We start from the raw sequence: 16,297 nt of genomic DNA on the forward strand, positions 1-16,297 counted from the left end.
TCTGTCCTCAGTCAGGCTCAGCAAAATGTCACACACGTTGACCCAGGTTCTGTTGAGGATTTACTCCGGTTAAAAGGGAGTTTTCCTTTCCGGGCGCCAAACACATGCTCAGTCGGAGGAATTGCAGCAAAGTTAATGATTCAATGCAATAAACACGCGGCAACATGCTCGTTCAGAAGGATTGATGACTTGACGCAAATGTCTGCATTTTCTTAGACAAAAAAATTTGTTTCACCAATTAGCATTAGAGACTAAACTTGAGTGCAGTGTTTTAAAGTTGGATCAAATTGGAATGCATGTATTTGACTTAGATTCTGTCTATATGATTGGACTGACTATACATTTCTGTATTTTTACATTGGTCTTGTTTGTTTCTTGTAGTGCTTTGAGATGACATGTTGGAAATTGAGCGACATATAAATCAACTAAACTGATGCTCCTTTTTTATTGTTTCATCTTTTCAGAGATCCAGGTATCATTTCCTATCAGCTGGCTGAATAAAAATAGGTTTAAACCTTTGTGTGCCAGAGGAATGAATAATCTCACACCTCTCATCATAAGATACTGGATGAGATCTTCTGGAAAAAAAAAATTCTTTACCTTTACTTAACATGAATTGAATTAATATTCTTTTAATGTATTTTCTAGTAGCAGGGGATTCTATTCTGGTGTGTAATAAGCGCATTACTATCATGACTCAGGCTCTTTATGAGTCTGTTTCAGTTTAGTCCTTTGAGTAAACACATTTATTTAACACCCTGCACCATCCTTATGAGCTAAAAAAAAAAAAGAAGGAAAAAAAAGGGCTTTCTTTGGTGATAATCCAATCTGAAAATGTGTCATCGCTTTTGAAAAAGGCTGATAAAAAAAAGGGAGCTTTCATTAGTGGTGGGCAACATGACGGCGTCGGATTGGGATGGATCAGAGGGTGCCGACGATCCGCCAGAGCAGCGACACCCTAAGCTAGTTTATAAGGCAAATTTATGGAGGTTCTATACTCTTGCTCGCATACTTTAGTTTAATCTCCCGCCTTCTCGCTTCCTCTTGGAGCGGGGATGAAAAGTCTACCAGTTTCACGGATTACTATGGTTTAAATGGGGTAATAGCGTTTAGTTAGCATTACTGCTTTAAAATGGAATTGCCATTAAAAACACATTCAGGTCGGGAAACATTTTAAAATTCTGCCTTTTTTCTATAATTAACTCACAAACAGAGACCAGCAGAAGGCAGCGGTAAAACAGCAGGGCTACTTCAACCACCTAAGAGCAGCAAAAGTTTCTACTATTCTGGACTTTCAAGATGTTTTTGGTGTCACTGGATGCAGAAGGAAACCACACGAGTCGTCCTCCAACTCCAGCAGAAGCTCTGATGCTGCTTGTCAGCTGTTTTTCTACTACTTTTATAGTGCCTGGTTATAGGGTGTGGTTATAGTAGGCGAGCAAATTTACTTTTTTGCCTAAAGCTTTTTGAAAGGCATCTTATTCTATAGCGAAGACAATTTCCTTCAGACGATCACAGCGAAAACCGTACTCCTATCAACTGTTTTAAAGGTATTTAAAAACAGCATTACAGTTTTAATGGTGGCTGCATTTAGGCTCTTTTGCTACTGTAACATCAACATTGTGTAGCAAGATCGATCGTTGTCGTTTACTTTGTAAAATAAGAAATCTTTTTTTCTTCTCTTTTAGGCAAACCAGTTGGACGGAGGGCCCCGTAACCCTTTAGGTGCGTCGACACGGCCGAACTCTGTCACTGACGGTACAAGGTTTACCAAACTGTGCCTAAAGGCTTTTTGTTTGTTAGTTTCAAAGAAATGCTTTACGTAAGACAATCAGGAATTTGATTTTACGGTTTCGAAGAAAAAGAAAAAAAAAAGAAAGGCAGGATTCTCAAAAGCGAAAACTTTAGTGGCGCCAGCCTTTAGTGTTGAACGATTACGGAGTAAAACATTTTTATTTTATTTTTTTATTGATTACGGAGTAAAACGTTTTTTTTATTATTATTTATTGGCTGCAACATGTTGCTGCATATAAAACAATGTTACCTTGCATTTTAACGTTACTTTTCATTTTCAAATAACACTGCCAGATAATTGGGGACGGGATCACGCACCATTCGCAGACGTGGTGAGACAGTGGGAGAGAAATGTCCCTCCAGCTGTGGGAGGTTCCCTTTATCTTCATAAATCTAAAACCTGCCATCTCAATGTTCATTTATTAAACTCAGTTTTACAGGTGCTATAAAAAAATATATATCTGATTGCTTGCCGGTAAAAATCTCTTCATTATGCACGTTAGTACACGAGAGGATGTAGATGTTGCGACTGCGAGCAGCTCTGAGCTCTTGGGCGCACCGTGAAGCAGACGAAGCGAAGGGCGACGCTGCCTTGAAAAAATTCTTACTCTCAAGAGGGAAAAGTCAGGCGACTATTTGCTCACAGCCCACGCTGCTCAGAACGGCGGCCTCCAGTTTAAATAGCATTATACAAGAGGTTAAAGGGTAAACGCTGACTCGGGCCCGCCACATGTCGCCGGTTGCGTAAGGCTACCTGCAGCAGCTGCAGTCTGACACTCGCCTCTCTAAAAGGTGCACCCGGCGTGAACCCTCGCTTCAGGATCTGTGTGACACCTACATCTGATTTCTCCTCAGGGTCTTCTTATTAAAAAGCCTGTTCGTCCGTCCTCCCGCCTGTCTGTGAGCTTCCATCTTAGCCTCTAAGCTGTGACTTTACCTTTTGTCCACTTCATTAGCCCTCCCTTCACTCCAGCCTCTATGGGCGGTAAATCCCCATACCAACAACATGGTGCCAGTCTCCATAATTAGCCAAGTGATATGATGGGAGGGGGGGAAGAAGGGGGGATAAATGAGTACAGGGGAGGAAAAAAAGTGAATTTAAATGGAAGAGACGGTGAAACTAATTTGACGTAGAAAGAAAAATAAAGGGGGGTTTACAGTAAACTAACCCGAGGACGGCTGCGGTTTGTTTCTGACATAACAGCCTCCGCAAATAAATTATTAGCCATGTTTTCCCAGAGGTCACTGGGCACATGAGCAAGAACTGAGGTGGAGCTTAAAGGGATAGAGGGTACAGCTCGAGTAAATCTATAATTAACCAACAACCACCCCCCCCCCACCCCCCAAACATCTCTCTTTCCACCCACGATCCCCGACTCTAACCCTATAATCCTTACAGCGTTCCTTTAGCTTCGGTAGGTGTGCTGCAGAGGAGCATTCCTGACTGCACAGTCATGGGTATAGTCCCCGCAGCGTGCGTGCCAAGTCCACGTGTGTCTATATTTGCCACGCAGACCTCCGCAGGCCTGTTTGTCAGCGGGCTGAATGGCACCTCCCAGTCTTTCAGTCTCCAGGAGACCCCCCCACCCCACCGGGTGACAGAAATAGTAAGCAAGACAAAGGAGGTGACTTTCCCGTCTTGATGGATGGTGTATGCTGTTGAACAAGTCTGTGAGCTGCGAGATGAAAGCTTCAACAACGTTTTAGGAATTCCTGAAAAATCTGAGCTTTCAAAAAGGATCCGTTTATTTGCTTGATTTTTAGAGAACAGCTAAATAACTCAACTCAATTGTATTCATATAGCACCAGTTCACAACACTTGTCGTCTCAAGGCACTTTACAAAGTCAAAGTCAATCAAATCATAGATTTTACTCGATTTTTTAACTGCTCTGACTGAGCAACTGAGATTTGAAAAGCTTAGGATATTATTTATTTGACTGATTTAAACTTAAAGTCCAAAACTTTATTCCTGGCCCGCCTACTGTGCTCCTTGTTCTTAATGATGCTGTTTTTTCAGTAACGTTCAAAAGTCTTCACAGGACAGCTGGATTTATACTGAGATTAAATAAAGCAATGGCTGACTATTTAAAAATGCAACTACAAAAAGTATTAAAGTCCACTTTATTTAGGGGAACAGTGCTTTGCAAAAGTATTAATTAGCATCAACCAGAGAGGCAGCACAGAGAACGAAGGTAACCCTGAAGGAGCTGCAGGAGCTGCAGAGACTGGAGGATCTGTCCATAGAACCACGATAAGCTCTACACTCCATAGAGCTGGATTTACGGAACACAGGCCAGAAAAAAAGGCAATTAGTGTCAGAAATAAGAATTTTGAGTTTGCCAAATAGGCACGTAGGCATCTCCCCAGATCTAAGGCGGAACATGCTCTGGTCAGATGAGACTAAAGGCGTTTTCAGCCACCAAGGAAAATGCTATTTTTGGAGCTAGCTCAACAAAATCCCCCTCACACCGTGAACTCCATCCCACAGTGGAACATGGTGGTGGCAGAATTATGCTGTGGGGATGTCTTTAAACAGAAGAGACTGTGACTGAAGACTGAATCAGGTTCACTTTCCAGCTGGACAGTGACCTGAGGCATTCTGCTAAAGCAACACTCAAGGGTGTGTAAACGTTTGCAAAGCACTGTATATTAAAGTTGTTTCCCATTTCTAAAAGACTTTTTAGAGTAAACAAAATGCAATTTCTATTTACAAAATATTTTTTTTTTTTTTTACATAAAGAAGATCCAGATCCAACAGAAGGAAAAGCCAAGTTGAGTTCAATTTAAATACTCTGAAATCTTTAGAGACGTATCTTTATGAGGGGTCAAAGTAATAAAAATGTATTTGAAATATTGGATATGACAGTAAAACTGGATTTGACAAAAATAAATAGTAAAAACCAACATGTGACTAATATTGCCTCTGTGAAAATTAGAACCCATGAATTTGGATGTCATTAAAATCATAACGTGGTAAATGCCTGTGCAAATTAACAAAGACTCCTGGATAGGCGTCGAAACGTTTTCAGAAAGAACCAAACAAAGTCCGGTTGCCTCCGATTTAAGCCCGTTAACATAGTAAATATTAATGCCGTAAATATAAAGGTTATAAGATTTAGCGTTGCCAGTTTTCATTCAGTGCCTTGACGCCTCAAGGCGTCCACGCCATGGTGTAATTCTTGTTGCTGAACATGGCAGCAGAGGCAATATTAATCACATGTTGCTGTTCACGCCGCCCAATTTCACCATGTTCGGTACTTTACTGCCACCTTGCAATATTTCAAATAAAATTTTTGTTACTTTGACCCTCGTGTGTTTTAAGACCAGTTATGGCGAATGTATTATAGAAGATACGTGCACGTCAAGCCCCGCATGAGTCATGTGGCAACGCGTCTGACAGCCGGTGCTACAGAGCGCTGCACCTTTATGGATCCTGCATATTTACTGTATATTAAACTCGATTTCTCAAGAAGACGAACAGGAGCCGGCACATTCATGTGTGACCGACCTTGTCTCCGCTGGAGTAGAAGAAGTAGCGCAGGCGGACTATGTTGCAGTGGTCCAGCTTCCTCATGATCTGCAGCTCGCGATTCTGAGGGCGAGAAAAAAAAACAGACAAACATGAAGATGCAGATAAGTCAGCTTTAAGTTTCAGGCACGTTTGCAGAAATGCATCAGTCAGTCACTCAGCAACTTTGAATTAAACCCAGTTATGGAAACTGACTACGCCGAGTTGGATCTGTTAGATGCCACAGCCGCAGAGTTGAAAAGTAAGCATAAATATACAGAAAACCGTAAGTTAAAAACACAAGAGGCATCTGTGTTAGTTTGGCTAAAGGCTCCAACAGGCACATAAAACTCCAATCGGGATTTTAAGACAAACGAGGAAAGTTCAGAGGAAAAACGTTTCAACCGAGATGGTTTTAAAAGGCCGCCGGAGCCAAAGCGTAAGCGCTGGGTGAGCAGCGAACGCCCACAGATCAAAGCAACTGTTCACAGACATTTTCCAAGCATGGACATTAATCCAAGCAACCCAAAAAGCTGCAATAGCTCCATCAGAGGTCATACTTTGTGCACACACCACCCACCCTTTTGGTAATCTCAAGGCTTCGTGGCGCCTTGATCTAACGTGCTTGTGTAACCTCTGCAGGATGAGAAAAAAAACAAACGCAGGGTGGCCGGGGTACGGAGAGAACGACCCAAAGACCGCAGGAGGAGGCTTAGGAGCAGGAGCACACTGCAAAAAGAGGACTAAAAATAAGTAGAATTTTCTTGAAATTAATGTATTTGCCCTTGATTTGAGCAGGTAAATAAGATTATCTGCCAATGGAATGAGTATTTTTACCCCTAAAATAAGATAATTAGACATCCTGCACTTGAAATAAGATGGAAGTCTCATTCCATTGGCAAATAATCTTATTTACCTGCTCAAATCAAGGAAAAATACTCTAATTTCAAGACGATTTTTCTTATTTGTAGTTCTATTTTTGCAGTGCAGAGTTAGGATGCGGACGGTTGTGTAAAAGTATAGCTTTGACGTTGTAGTCGTGTGGAACGTGACTGCAGCACGATGTCTGCCGGCAACTCAGGACACGACCAGGTTCAGACACTAGAACCGGCTGTAATTAAGAGAATTAAGACGGGTTTTTCAGTGAGGAAATGGTGAATAAGCTCAACGCCGACCGGTGCATCTAAGATTACAACTCCATGACGAGTTTTATTGACCATTTGTGTTATTTTCTCTATTGTTAAAATCATCATTCCAAGCCAGCCGAATTTATTTTAGCAATCTGTCTGCAGATGAAATTTCATATTTATTCCTCAGTAACAAGCTTTATACTACTGCCCAACAAAGGCCTTTTAATGGCTTAGACAACATGCAAATTCAACAGAAACAGGTCCACCCCTTAGTAATGGGTGGTCGTTAAAGCCATTAAGCCGGCAGATTGAACCAAAACTGGTCCACTCCTCTGTAACGGGGAGTCGTTAGAGTTGTTATTGGCTTGGCTTAAAGGAACAATGTTTTGATCACCCGAATGAGGGTGAGAGTTAAGGTGATGATTGGCTGGAATTAATCCTATAGCTGTGTTGTACGTTTTTGAGAGTTGAAACCTAAGGCCTCCTCCTCTGTTTAAGGTTGTTTTTTCTCTTTTAACGTAGATGGCTTCCTTCACACCCCTTTCAAACCATCTGTCTTCTTCGTCCAAAATGTGAACATTTTGGTCCTTAAAAGGGTGTCCTTTGTTCTTAAGGTGTAGGTGGACAGCAGAGTCTTGTCCGGGAGAGGAAGCGAAACATCTTCAACTACAGAAAACAAGTCCAGTTGCTTTGTTTTTTATTTTTTTTTGGAATGACCATGACCTGGATGACTGAGAATCTTCACCAGTTTTATTTATTCTTATTACAGTTTGATTCTGCCTCTGTAACAGCGAAGCGCTTTGGTTAACCGTTGTCGCTTTTAAATCTACATAAATAAATCGGACGTCAACGTTCTTAGGTGACGCATCTGTTTAGGAGAAAATGCACAGCTTCTCACATACGAGTGACGATGAGGAACCACAGAACCAGAATATAACTTAGAACATCCCTCCTCTGCACCTTCAGCTGCATGCCCGGCTGCCTTCAGCTTATTTCTACATTTCTTCACCACTTCATTGAGGTTATTTAATACAGATGCGTCTAAATAAAGCAGAACATTGTGAAAAGGTTAAGCATTTTTGTCACTCATTTCAAACAGTGAAACATGTAAAGATATTCATAACACAGATTGAAATAGATCAAACCTTCATTTCTTGCTATCTCAGCATCTCAGAAAGTTAGAATAGTGTGAAAAAGGTTAAATATCCTAAACTCGTGGTGTCACGCTCCAATCAGCTAAATAACTTAAAACACCTATACGCCTGTAAATGGTTTCTTAGTCTGAGTCAGCAGGAGAGACAACCATGGGGAGGACTGCTGACTGTAAAGATGTCCAGAAGACAATCGTTAAACCCCTCCAGGAGGAGACCGAGCCACAAAAGACCATTGCTAAAGAAGCTAGTTGTTCATAGAGTGCTGCATCCAAGCATATTCATAAAAAGTTGAGTGGAAGGAAAACGTGTAGCAGGTCAGGCTGCACCAGCTACAGGGCGAACCACAGCCTTGAGAGGATTTTCAAATAAAGGCCATTCAAGGATTTGGGGGGGAGCTTCACAAGCCACTGAGCGCCGACAAATCCTACAAATGGGATTGAGCAAAATGGAAATTTGCTCAATGGTTCAAAATCCTGTTTTCACATGAAAGTAAATTCTGCATTTAATTTGGAAATCAAGGTCCCAGAGTCTGAAGGAAGGAATCCGTGTTGTTTGAGGTCCAGTGTAAAGTTTGTACAGTCTGTGATGGTTTGGGGCGCCGTGGCCTCCGCTGGTGTTGGTCCACTGGGTTTTATAAAGTCCACAGTCAACACAGACATCTACCAGCAAATATTAAAGGACTTCATGCCTCCTTCTGCTGATCAGCTTTAAGGGTTTGCAGACTTGTGCTTTTAGTAGGACTAGGCATCTGCCCACAATGACAAAGATACCAAAAGCTGGTTTGATGAGCAGGGTGTCACAGTGCTTGATTGGCCATCAAACTGATATCTATGGGGTTCTGACAAGAGGAAGATTAGAGACAAAAGCTACAACCATGCAGTTTCCATTATACCTCAGCAGAACCACAGGCCGATAACTTCCCTGCCACGCTGCACTGATGCAGTAATTCATGCTGAAGGAGACCCAACCAGGTACTGCGTGCAGAGAAAACACCTGATGTTTCTGTTTATAACACACTATTTCATTGATCTTATGTAATATTGTGAATTTTCACCATAATCATCAAATTTACAAGACAAAGACATGAACGATTTCTCCCCATAGCTAAGTTTACAATAACAAAAGTAAGCGGAATAAAAGTGCATCATGTAAACAAGACAATCGGAATATTGCGGATCGGATTAAGTCCAATGAGAATGAAACTGTAATCCGAATGAGACGGGTGGTTTATGCCGATTGATAATCCGATCAGGGTGTATATAAAACGCTCGTCAGGCTCGAGTTATTCCGAATGTGGCAAACTGACCTGACGCATGTGTGCCCGACGTAAACGTGACGTATTTCGCGTAGGCGAGTGGCGGAAATATGCCGGGAAGGAAAACTGTCGGTGCTCCTGATAAACCGTTCTGTTTGAAAAAATAAAAGAGCTCAAAATTGTTGCTTTCTCAGTGACGTCTCAACCGTAATCAGAACATCGTGTAAGTCCATCCTGGACGCTCGGAAGACAAACCAACCCGTATAATACTGGTTTATTTACCATGTTAATTGTTTAGCAAAGACGGAAGTACTTCTGCGTTTTTTTAGGGGAATTTGATAACTGCGCATGTCAGAGTGGTTCTATTCTAAATAAAGTCAGGTGTATACACACATAAGGATTGGATGAATTGATTGTGTGCCCATATAAACGGTGAAATGAGTGATAAAAAATATTGAACCTTTTCACATTATTCTAGCTGGTTTTAAATGTACCTGTCATAATTTCCCTCTGAAGATAATATATATAAACTTGGTAGCAATGACTCCGAACTCGACTAGAAAGGAAAAATGTAAAAAAGTTTAAATACAGTGTTTGAATTTGCAGTTAATTAAGTGATTAATATGCAACATTAACGGTCAGCCTGTGATTAATGAGTGAGAGTAAAAAAGAAAGATGCTCTCGGCCAATAATTGTAAGGACTTTCTCTCAATTAGTTTGTGGTACAAACTGCTTAGGTTTGGACCGCCATTTGACATCATCACCCAGGGGTTACAAGAAAGGAGCAAAATCTGTTTTCATCAATATTACATGGAGCCACAACTGGCCCAAGTATATCACTGAGTGCTGACCTAAAGCAAGAATCGTTTATATAATACATTGTATGTAGAGTTTATGTCAAAATCCCGTTCTTTTCCAGTAACAAATGTCCATTTTTCTCTGGGATGGAGTGAACAGATTGAAAAAGGATCCGGGTCTGGAAATACAAATGTTTCCCTTACTTCATTTTTTTCTTCTACACTTATCCAAACCTGGTGCATACTTTTATTAAAATCCATACTTTTCTAGAAAGCAAAGATTCAAAAACAGATTTTTAAGCTAGTGGGCAAAACAGTAAAGATGCTGGCTCTCGGTCTCAATGAGTGATTCGTAAAAAGACTGTTATTCCCCGTTTTATCTTGTTTTTTCCAGGCAAACAGGCCTTTATATATATATATATATATATATATATATATATATATATATATATATATATATATATATATATATATATATATATATATATATATATATATATATATATATATATATATATATATATATATATGCCTGGAAAAAACAAGATAAAACGGGGAATAAAACGGCCTTCTTCATGTCAGCACCAGAACTACGGTCTATAATACACTCTGTCACTTACGAGCAGATGTAAAGTGTTTCCAAAGACCCTCTAGCTCCGCCTCCTTTCTTTCTAAACTATGACCAACACACTAAGACCCCCCCGTCATGAAGTGACACCACTGCACGTAGGTCACAATCCACACATCGAACTATTGTGCTCTGCAGACAACGCCCTCGTCTTCTAGCGCTGGACGGTCCCAGGGTGTGTCTTTGTCTGGTTGACTCTGTGTGTGTGTGTGTGTGTGTGTGTGTGTGTGTGTGTGTGTGTGTGTGAGTGTGCATTATGTGCGAGGGTGATGGTAGCATATGGAGGAGGAGCAGACAGACTGTTGAGTAAAGCCCTGCTCAGCTCCTGTTATACTGCAGTCCTTCCTGCTGACCTGTCATCCACCGATGTCTCGGCAGCCCAGACACAGAGTGGCTCAAATGGGAGACGGAGAAGGTGAAAACCGGAGGAAAAAAAAAAAAAAACGCCCTAATTGCAGGCTGCGATGGGGTGCTGCAGTGTAGCGCTTCGTGCTGCTGATGTGTACTGCCAGACAAAAAAAAAAAAAAAAAACTCACATCTAGCAGGCTGAGCGCACAGAGCCAAAGCGTACCACCTACACAAACACATACCCTGGTTTTTTCTCTTCTCCTTAAGTAAAAGCTTATGGATTAGACCGAATACAGCCACAAAATGTTTTAAATTATTGTTCATCTTTATCTTGTTTTTTTTGTTTTTTACTGTGACGAAAACCTTAATAAAATAAAATAAAAATCAGGCAAGAGGTAAACATTTCATTTGGTGGGAATGATATCTGCCACATTTTCTCTTCGCAAAACATCAGATTTTTTCTTTTTTTTGACATACACACCATACCTGCAAGATTTTAAAGACGATACGTTTGTACATAGATGTACGTTGCCAGTATTCTGCCGTAGCCCCACGAAGGTTTATATAACAACATTTAAGAGTTGCATTAATTAAACTTCTTTTTTCCATCAATGAAAACAATGAAAGGTTAAGAAATTGTTTCAAGAACATGACAGACTGATTGGTGAAGACAACGGACGGCAGGCACTCAACAGTTTTTCTTAGTCCAACAAAACCATTGGTTCAGAATAAAAGCAAAAAATATTTATATTTATCTTTATTTACCTTTTTTTCTTTTGTTTAAACAATGCAGTTTGGATACATTCCGGCACAATCATTTCAATTAAGCCATAAAGTTTTCTTCTACTCTTTCTACTTTCAGGTTTATCAGGAATTTGCAATCTTAAGCAATAGGAAAAATTAATAAATAATAAGGAATTAAAGGAGCATGCAGGGTTGAACAGCCCTCGCACCTCGACGCCGCTCTGGCTTGTGTTGCGATCGTGGACGTTATTCTTCGCCACCTCAACACCTCCAGCGAGCCTGCCACTCAGTCCCACATTGCGAGATACGGCAATTTGAAGTACTCTAGGGGCCGCAGTTGATTGAAATGCAAAGCAAACCAAACCAATTGACATGTTGGTAGGTTGAGAAATATCATTCATGTCCAGTTCGGGGCAAATCGGATGATGCATGCGTGATTTACAGCCAACGGTACAGGAGCAGCGAGACATCGCCCCGCCCACGGTTCAGCCAACGGTCGCTGTTCAGAGTAGGATTAACACCTGGACCTGTGTCACCAGACAAGAGGCTGAAACCTATGAGTCAGGGAGCAAAAAGGAGGACATTTAACAGGGAAACATCTCACCTCAGGCTCTAAGTGGGCGGGGTGAAAGAGACGTCAGCAAATGATCGCGTGAACGAGTTTGTCTGTGTGATGACACACAGAGAGAGTCTGCTTCAGCTCCAAACTGCTGCATTTTAGACTCTTTGGTCTCGCTTTGATGCAGCAAAAGGCTTTTCATAACTTTTTATCTCCAATGTCTTAAAACTACACCAATTCACTTTAAAGTCTGCAAACCAAAAGTAGAGACTTCTAAAATAAAGATACAGCGAGTGTAAAAGAGACGAAATGATGGCTTTGAGCCAAAATGGCTGACTTCCTGTACGGTTTGGCCCACAGCTCTGACACCCTACATATGTATAGCAAACTCCATAACGCTTGGTCAAAGCATGGGGGGCTGATTGTTTTAATACTTCTAGGGGTTGCCAAACATAAATTTGCCTAAAAATCTTTTAGAGAATTAGATAAATATCCATCACTTTCAATTTGGTCCAGGTCTGATATATAAGAAAATTAGAGGCAAACGTACGGCCACACCCTCCAACAAAAACCACATTGGAAACAAAGTGAGGCCAACTTTTTCAATTAAATTCAATATAATTCAAACATACTTTATAAAACCCAAAGGGAAATAAATGCTGACAAAAAAAAGAAATCATGCGATTACAAGGGGCCTTGGAAGCGCTTTCATTGCTAGTTCCAAAAATAAAATATCCAAGACTAAATGCAGATTCTTTGAGGCACAGTTAATGAACTTTGGTACTTTTATTCTGTTTGCGCAGCAGAATAAACAGAATGAAAGTACTGCTGTTCTGGCAGCATTTCAACCACGGGGTCCAGTTTAACATTTGAGTGAGTCAGGAAGTGAACCAAAATACTGATGGGTAACGTGGCAAAAATCAATGTGTGATGTGGCACAGCATCTCCTTATAAATCAATGTAAAAGCTCTGCATTACTTCAGCTTTACTAGACTTCATGTCTATGAAAATAAAAGTCTACAAAATCAAATATTCATCCATCCTCAGTTGCTTCTAATCCATTCTCATCCACGCCTGGACAACGATTGACGACGACTTTCCTGATTTGCCAAAACTACGCAGGAATCCTGTGAGGTAAATATTGACCGCTCACATAGGGAGGTCGGGAAAATGTATTTTACAGCGCTGCTCCAACATCTTCTATTTCTTTAAAAAAAAGAAAAAAAAAGAGTGGTAAGCTAAGATTCAGTGTCGGCGTTACAAAAAGCAATTAGAAATGAACATGTTCTGCTAATTTAAAAGACAGGATACAGAAAATCTCTTAAAAAAAAAGCAGAGTGCTGTACTCTACATCACATCAAAGTCAAACTAATGGATATTAATGCATTTCCTGGGAAACTATTTTATTATGTCTGTTGTACATTAACAAACATTTGGGTCTCCATTAACTATTTACAGCCGCCTCAAAATAACTCGCAGATTCTGCCCTCCCCCCTTGTAATGAAGCAACACATCTGCTCCGGCGGGGCCCAGAAATGGGATTTCACTCATTTCAGGCAGCTGCAGCGACGGCTCGGTGAGGCGCTGATCAGATTTGCTTAACTTCAGCTGACCCGTCGTTCGCTCTTGTTGCCGAAAGACTGACCGCCGCCGCTAATGTTCTCGCTCTCTGAGAGCCTTCGGACGCGAGCGTCCATTTTCCAATAGGCTGATATGTGATCCCTCAAAGGGGAATAGGAGATGGAGCCTATCCCATAATGCACCACAAGCAGACTGTAAGCCCACCAGAACTGTCTCAAACACACACACACACCCCCGTCTCATCAGCGTCACCCTAATCCAGATCCTGCTCATGTGATGGCTCCGACTTTGCTTTTGCGTGTCGGCGGGGTGGCTGGCCAAAAAACAAATCATCTGAAAAAAAATAATAATTAATGAAGCAGGGGGGAATAAAACGCTTGGAAATCGGAGAGGTGCAGGTGGCGGGTACCGTCCATGTGTGAAGCTCGGTGGACACCGCATGCTTGGCTGTCATGTGAAGAGTCTTAACTCTTATTGGCCTCATATTTCCTCACCAGCTGTTCACAAGGAGGACAAGGCGGGTTAGTGAAAGGAACAGGGGACGTAGAGAGCGAGGGGAGGGAGGGAGGGAGGGGGGGTGCGATTAACTGAGGAAACTATACAACGTAACAGCGTGTGATCTTCAGCTGATCGCTGGCCTGTTTCAAGAAGCAACCCGCTAACCACGGGCTAAGAGAAAGAGCAGGATGTGACTACATCAAGAGCGTGCGTGCCGCCCCGGAGGAGCGCCGGCAGCTCGGTGGCAGATGGTCGACCTCCGTATCATTAGGTGACATCATTTTCCTTGTCTGGTTTCAGAGTGTGCCGCACTCGCACAAACTCCCTCAGAAAAAGGTTTCAAAATAGGCCGTTTGCTCCGCTGAGGCGTTTAGCCGGACCCGGTTGGGTTAAAGCGCCACGGGGCTGCGGCTAAATTTCCCACACCCACCGCGGCGAGTGGAGCTGCAGGTTGGGAAAGCCTGGCTCGGGAGCAGTGAACGCCACTCTTTGACACATACTTTGTTTCTCTTCACAGAGAGACAAAGTATACGCCGATGACCAAAGAGCGGCAAAGAAAGAGCTCGGTCGGTTTAAATAAAGGTTAACCACCGTCTCACGCTTCACTTAATACTTCTATTATTCCTCTCTTATGTAAGCACCTAAAGTGTAAATACCTCAACAGGTTTTTTTTTTTGGTTTTTTTAACAAGTGTACTTCTACCCCTGAAATTAGAAACAATATGTATTTATTTCAATTAAAGCTAAATAACTAGTTTACATCTCAAATTGTATTGCGTTTGTAATTTGCTGGGTTTCATGTTTTACACCTAAAAAGGTCAGAAACTAGAAGGTTACGAATCATAACACACCAGAGCTGCTTTGATATAAACAACTTAACCGAATCATTGCGTGTGTAAGAGCAATTAATGCAGGCAGGGCGTCAAGTCGAACAGACAGAGAGATTTGTTCTCTCTAGTAAAGTTGGTGATCCTGACCGACCGCCAGCAGCAGGTGAGGCGGGGAGCATCTTCTCCTGCCCAAGAACAACTAACACAGGCGTGTCCTCGTCTCGCTGCTCACTAATGACAGTACACTCTCTGTGCTCCATTTCCTGTAGTTTGCAGATAACACCCCGGCCAATGGGCTGATCCAGGACGGTGATGACTCTGCATGCAGACATGAGGTGGATGGCCTGGACCACTGGTGCACCCAAAATCACCTGGAGCTAAAGTTCAGGAGAACCCCCCTCACTATCCTCAACAATCTGGTTGAGAGGTTGGTTCCTAGGAAATGGGTCACTTCCACTTCCTAGGAACCAACCTCTCTCGGGACCTGAGACGGTCCTCACAGATTGTCACCATCTGTGAGAAGGCCCAGCAGAGACTGGACTTCCTGCAGCAAATCAATAAATGCATCATTCTTCAGGATCTACCGAAAATCTTCTACTCTGCCATCATTCAATCTGTCTTGTGCTCATCCATCTATACGTGGTTCAGCTCATCCACAAAACTTGATAGGTCCAAATTTCAACAAGCAATTAGATCTGCTGACAGGACTGACCTTCCTTCCATTCATGACCTGTACAGGTCCAGGTACCAATCTATATATATATACGAAAATGGCAAAATAAATTACCTGTCACAGATTTAAAGAAACTGGATTTACATCTGGGCCATTTTAATCAGAAATACTTTAATAATACTTTAAAACATGACTAAACTTTTACCTAAACCACTCTGTTGTGCTTTAGGTTTAGGGTTGTCGTCCTACCGCAGGAGTGGCGAACGCGCGGCTCTTCTCCCTGTCCCGTGCAACTCGCAGCATCACTCACCTCATCTGTCAAGGTTCTCATTATAACCACAGTTTGTGCGCTATTTCATTTTAAAACCTTATTTATGGTGAAAAAATATTAACTTCCACCTGAATTTAAGTACTGCATCCAGCTAAGACGTCTGTAATTCAGCCATCTTTATTGCAGTTACGTCAGCCGATCCAGTAGGGGGAGCCCCCATCCCCACCACACCGAGAAAAAAATAAATAAATATGCAGCCTCAAATATTTACTGGGATCTATGCGTCCATTTTAAAACTAGCTTTGCCAGATTGAGTCATATTTAAAGTCACGTAAGGGTTAGGATTAGCGTCAGGGTTGGTCAGGCGTCCTGTTCTGCCACACTGTTTCCATTTATGGATGATGGTATGAAAAGTGTTCAGTGAGATGTTTAAATGTTATAATACAACCTGCTCTAAATAAATAATAAAAAAAGGTATTTGTGCTGGTCTATCACATAAAGTCCCAATGAAACATGTTAAAGTTTA

The 16,297-nt window shown here is 41.7% G+C and overlaps 1 protein-coding gene and 1 long non-coding RNA gene across 5 annotated transcripts in view; one reads left to right on the plus strand and one right to left on the minus strand.

Annotated features, from left to right (window-relative positions):
• gsk3ba (glycogen synthase kinase 3 beta, genome duplicate a) overlaps positions 1–16,297 on the minus strand; it is a 52,531-nt gene that overhangs the window by 20,799 nt on the left and 15,435 nt on the right. For all 4 annotated transcript variants that reach the window (XM_021322823.2, XM_021322824.2, XM_012875097.3 and 1 more), the window contains exon 3: positions 5,304–5,387. In XM_021322823.2, the coding sequence (XP_021178498.2) occupies positions 5,304–5,387 (84 nt within the window). The remainder of the gene's footprint in view (positions 1–5,303; positions 5,388–16,297) is intronic.
• On the plus strand, positions 13,965–15,417 carry LOC110369316. The gene is made up of 2 exons (XR_002428919.2): positions 13,965–14,269; positions 15,097–15,417. It is a non-coding gene; the product is annotated as an uncharacterized LOC110369316 (long non-coding RNA).

Source organism: Fundulus heteroclitus, chromosome 7 (assembly GCF_011125445.2).
Source record: "Fundulus heteroclitus isolate FHET01 chromosome 7, MU-UCD_Fhet_4.1, whole genome shotgun sequence".
Lineage (NCBI taxonomy): Eukaryota > Metazoa > Chordata > Actinopteri > Cyprinodontiformes > Fundulidae > Fundulus > Fundulus heteroclitus.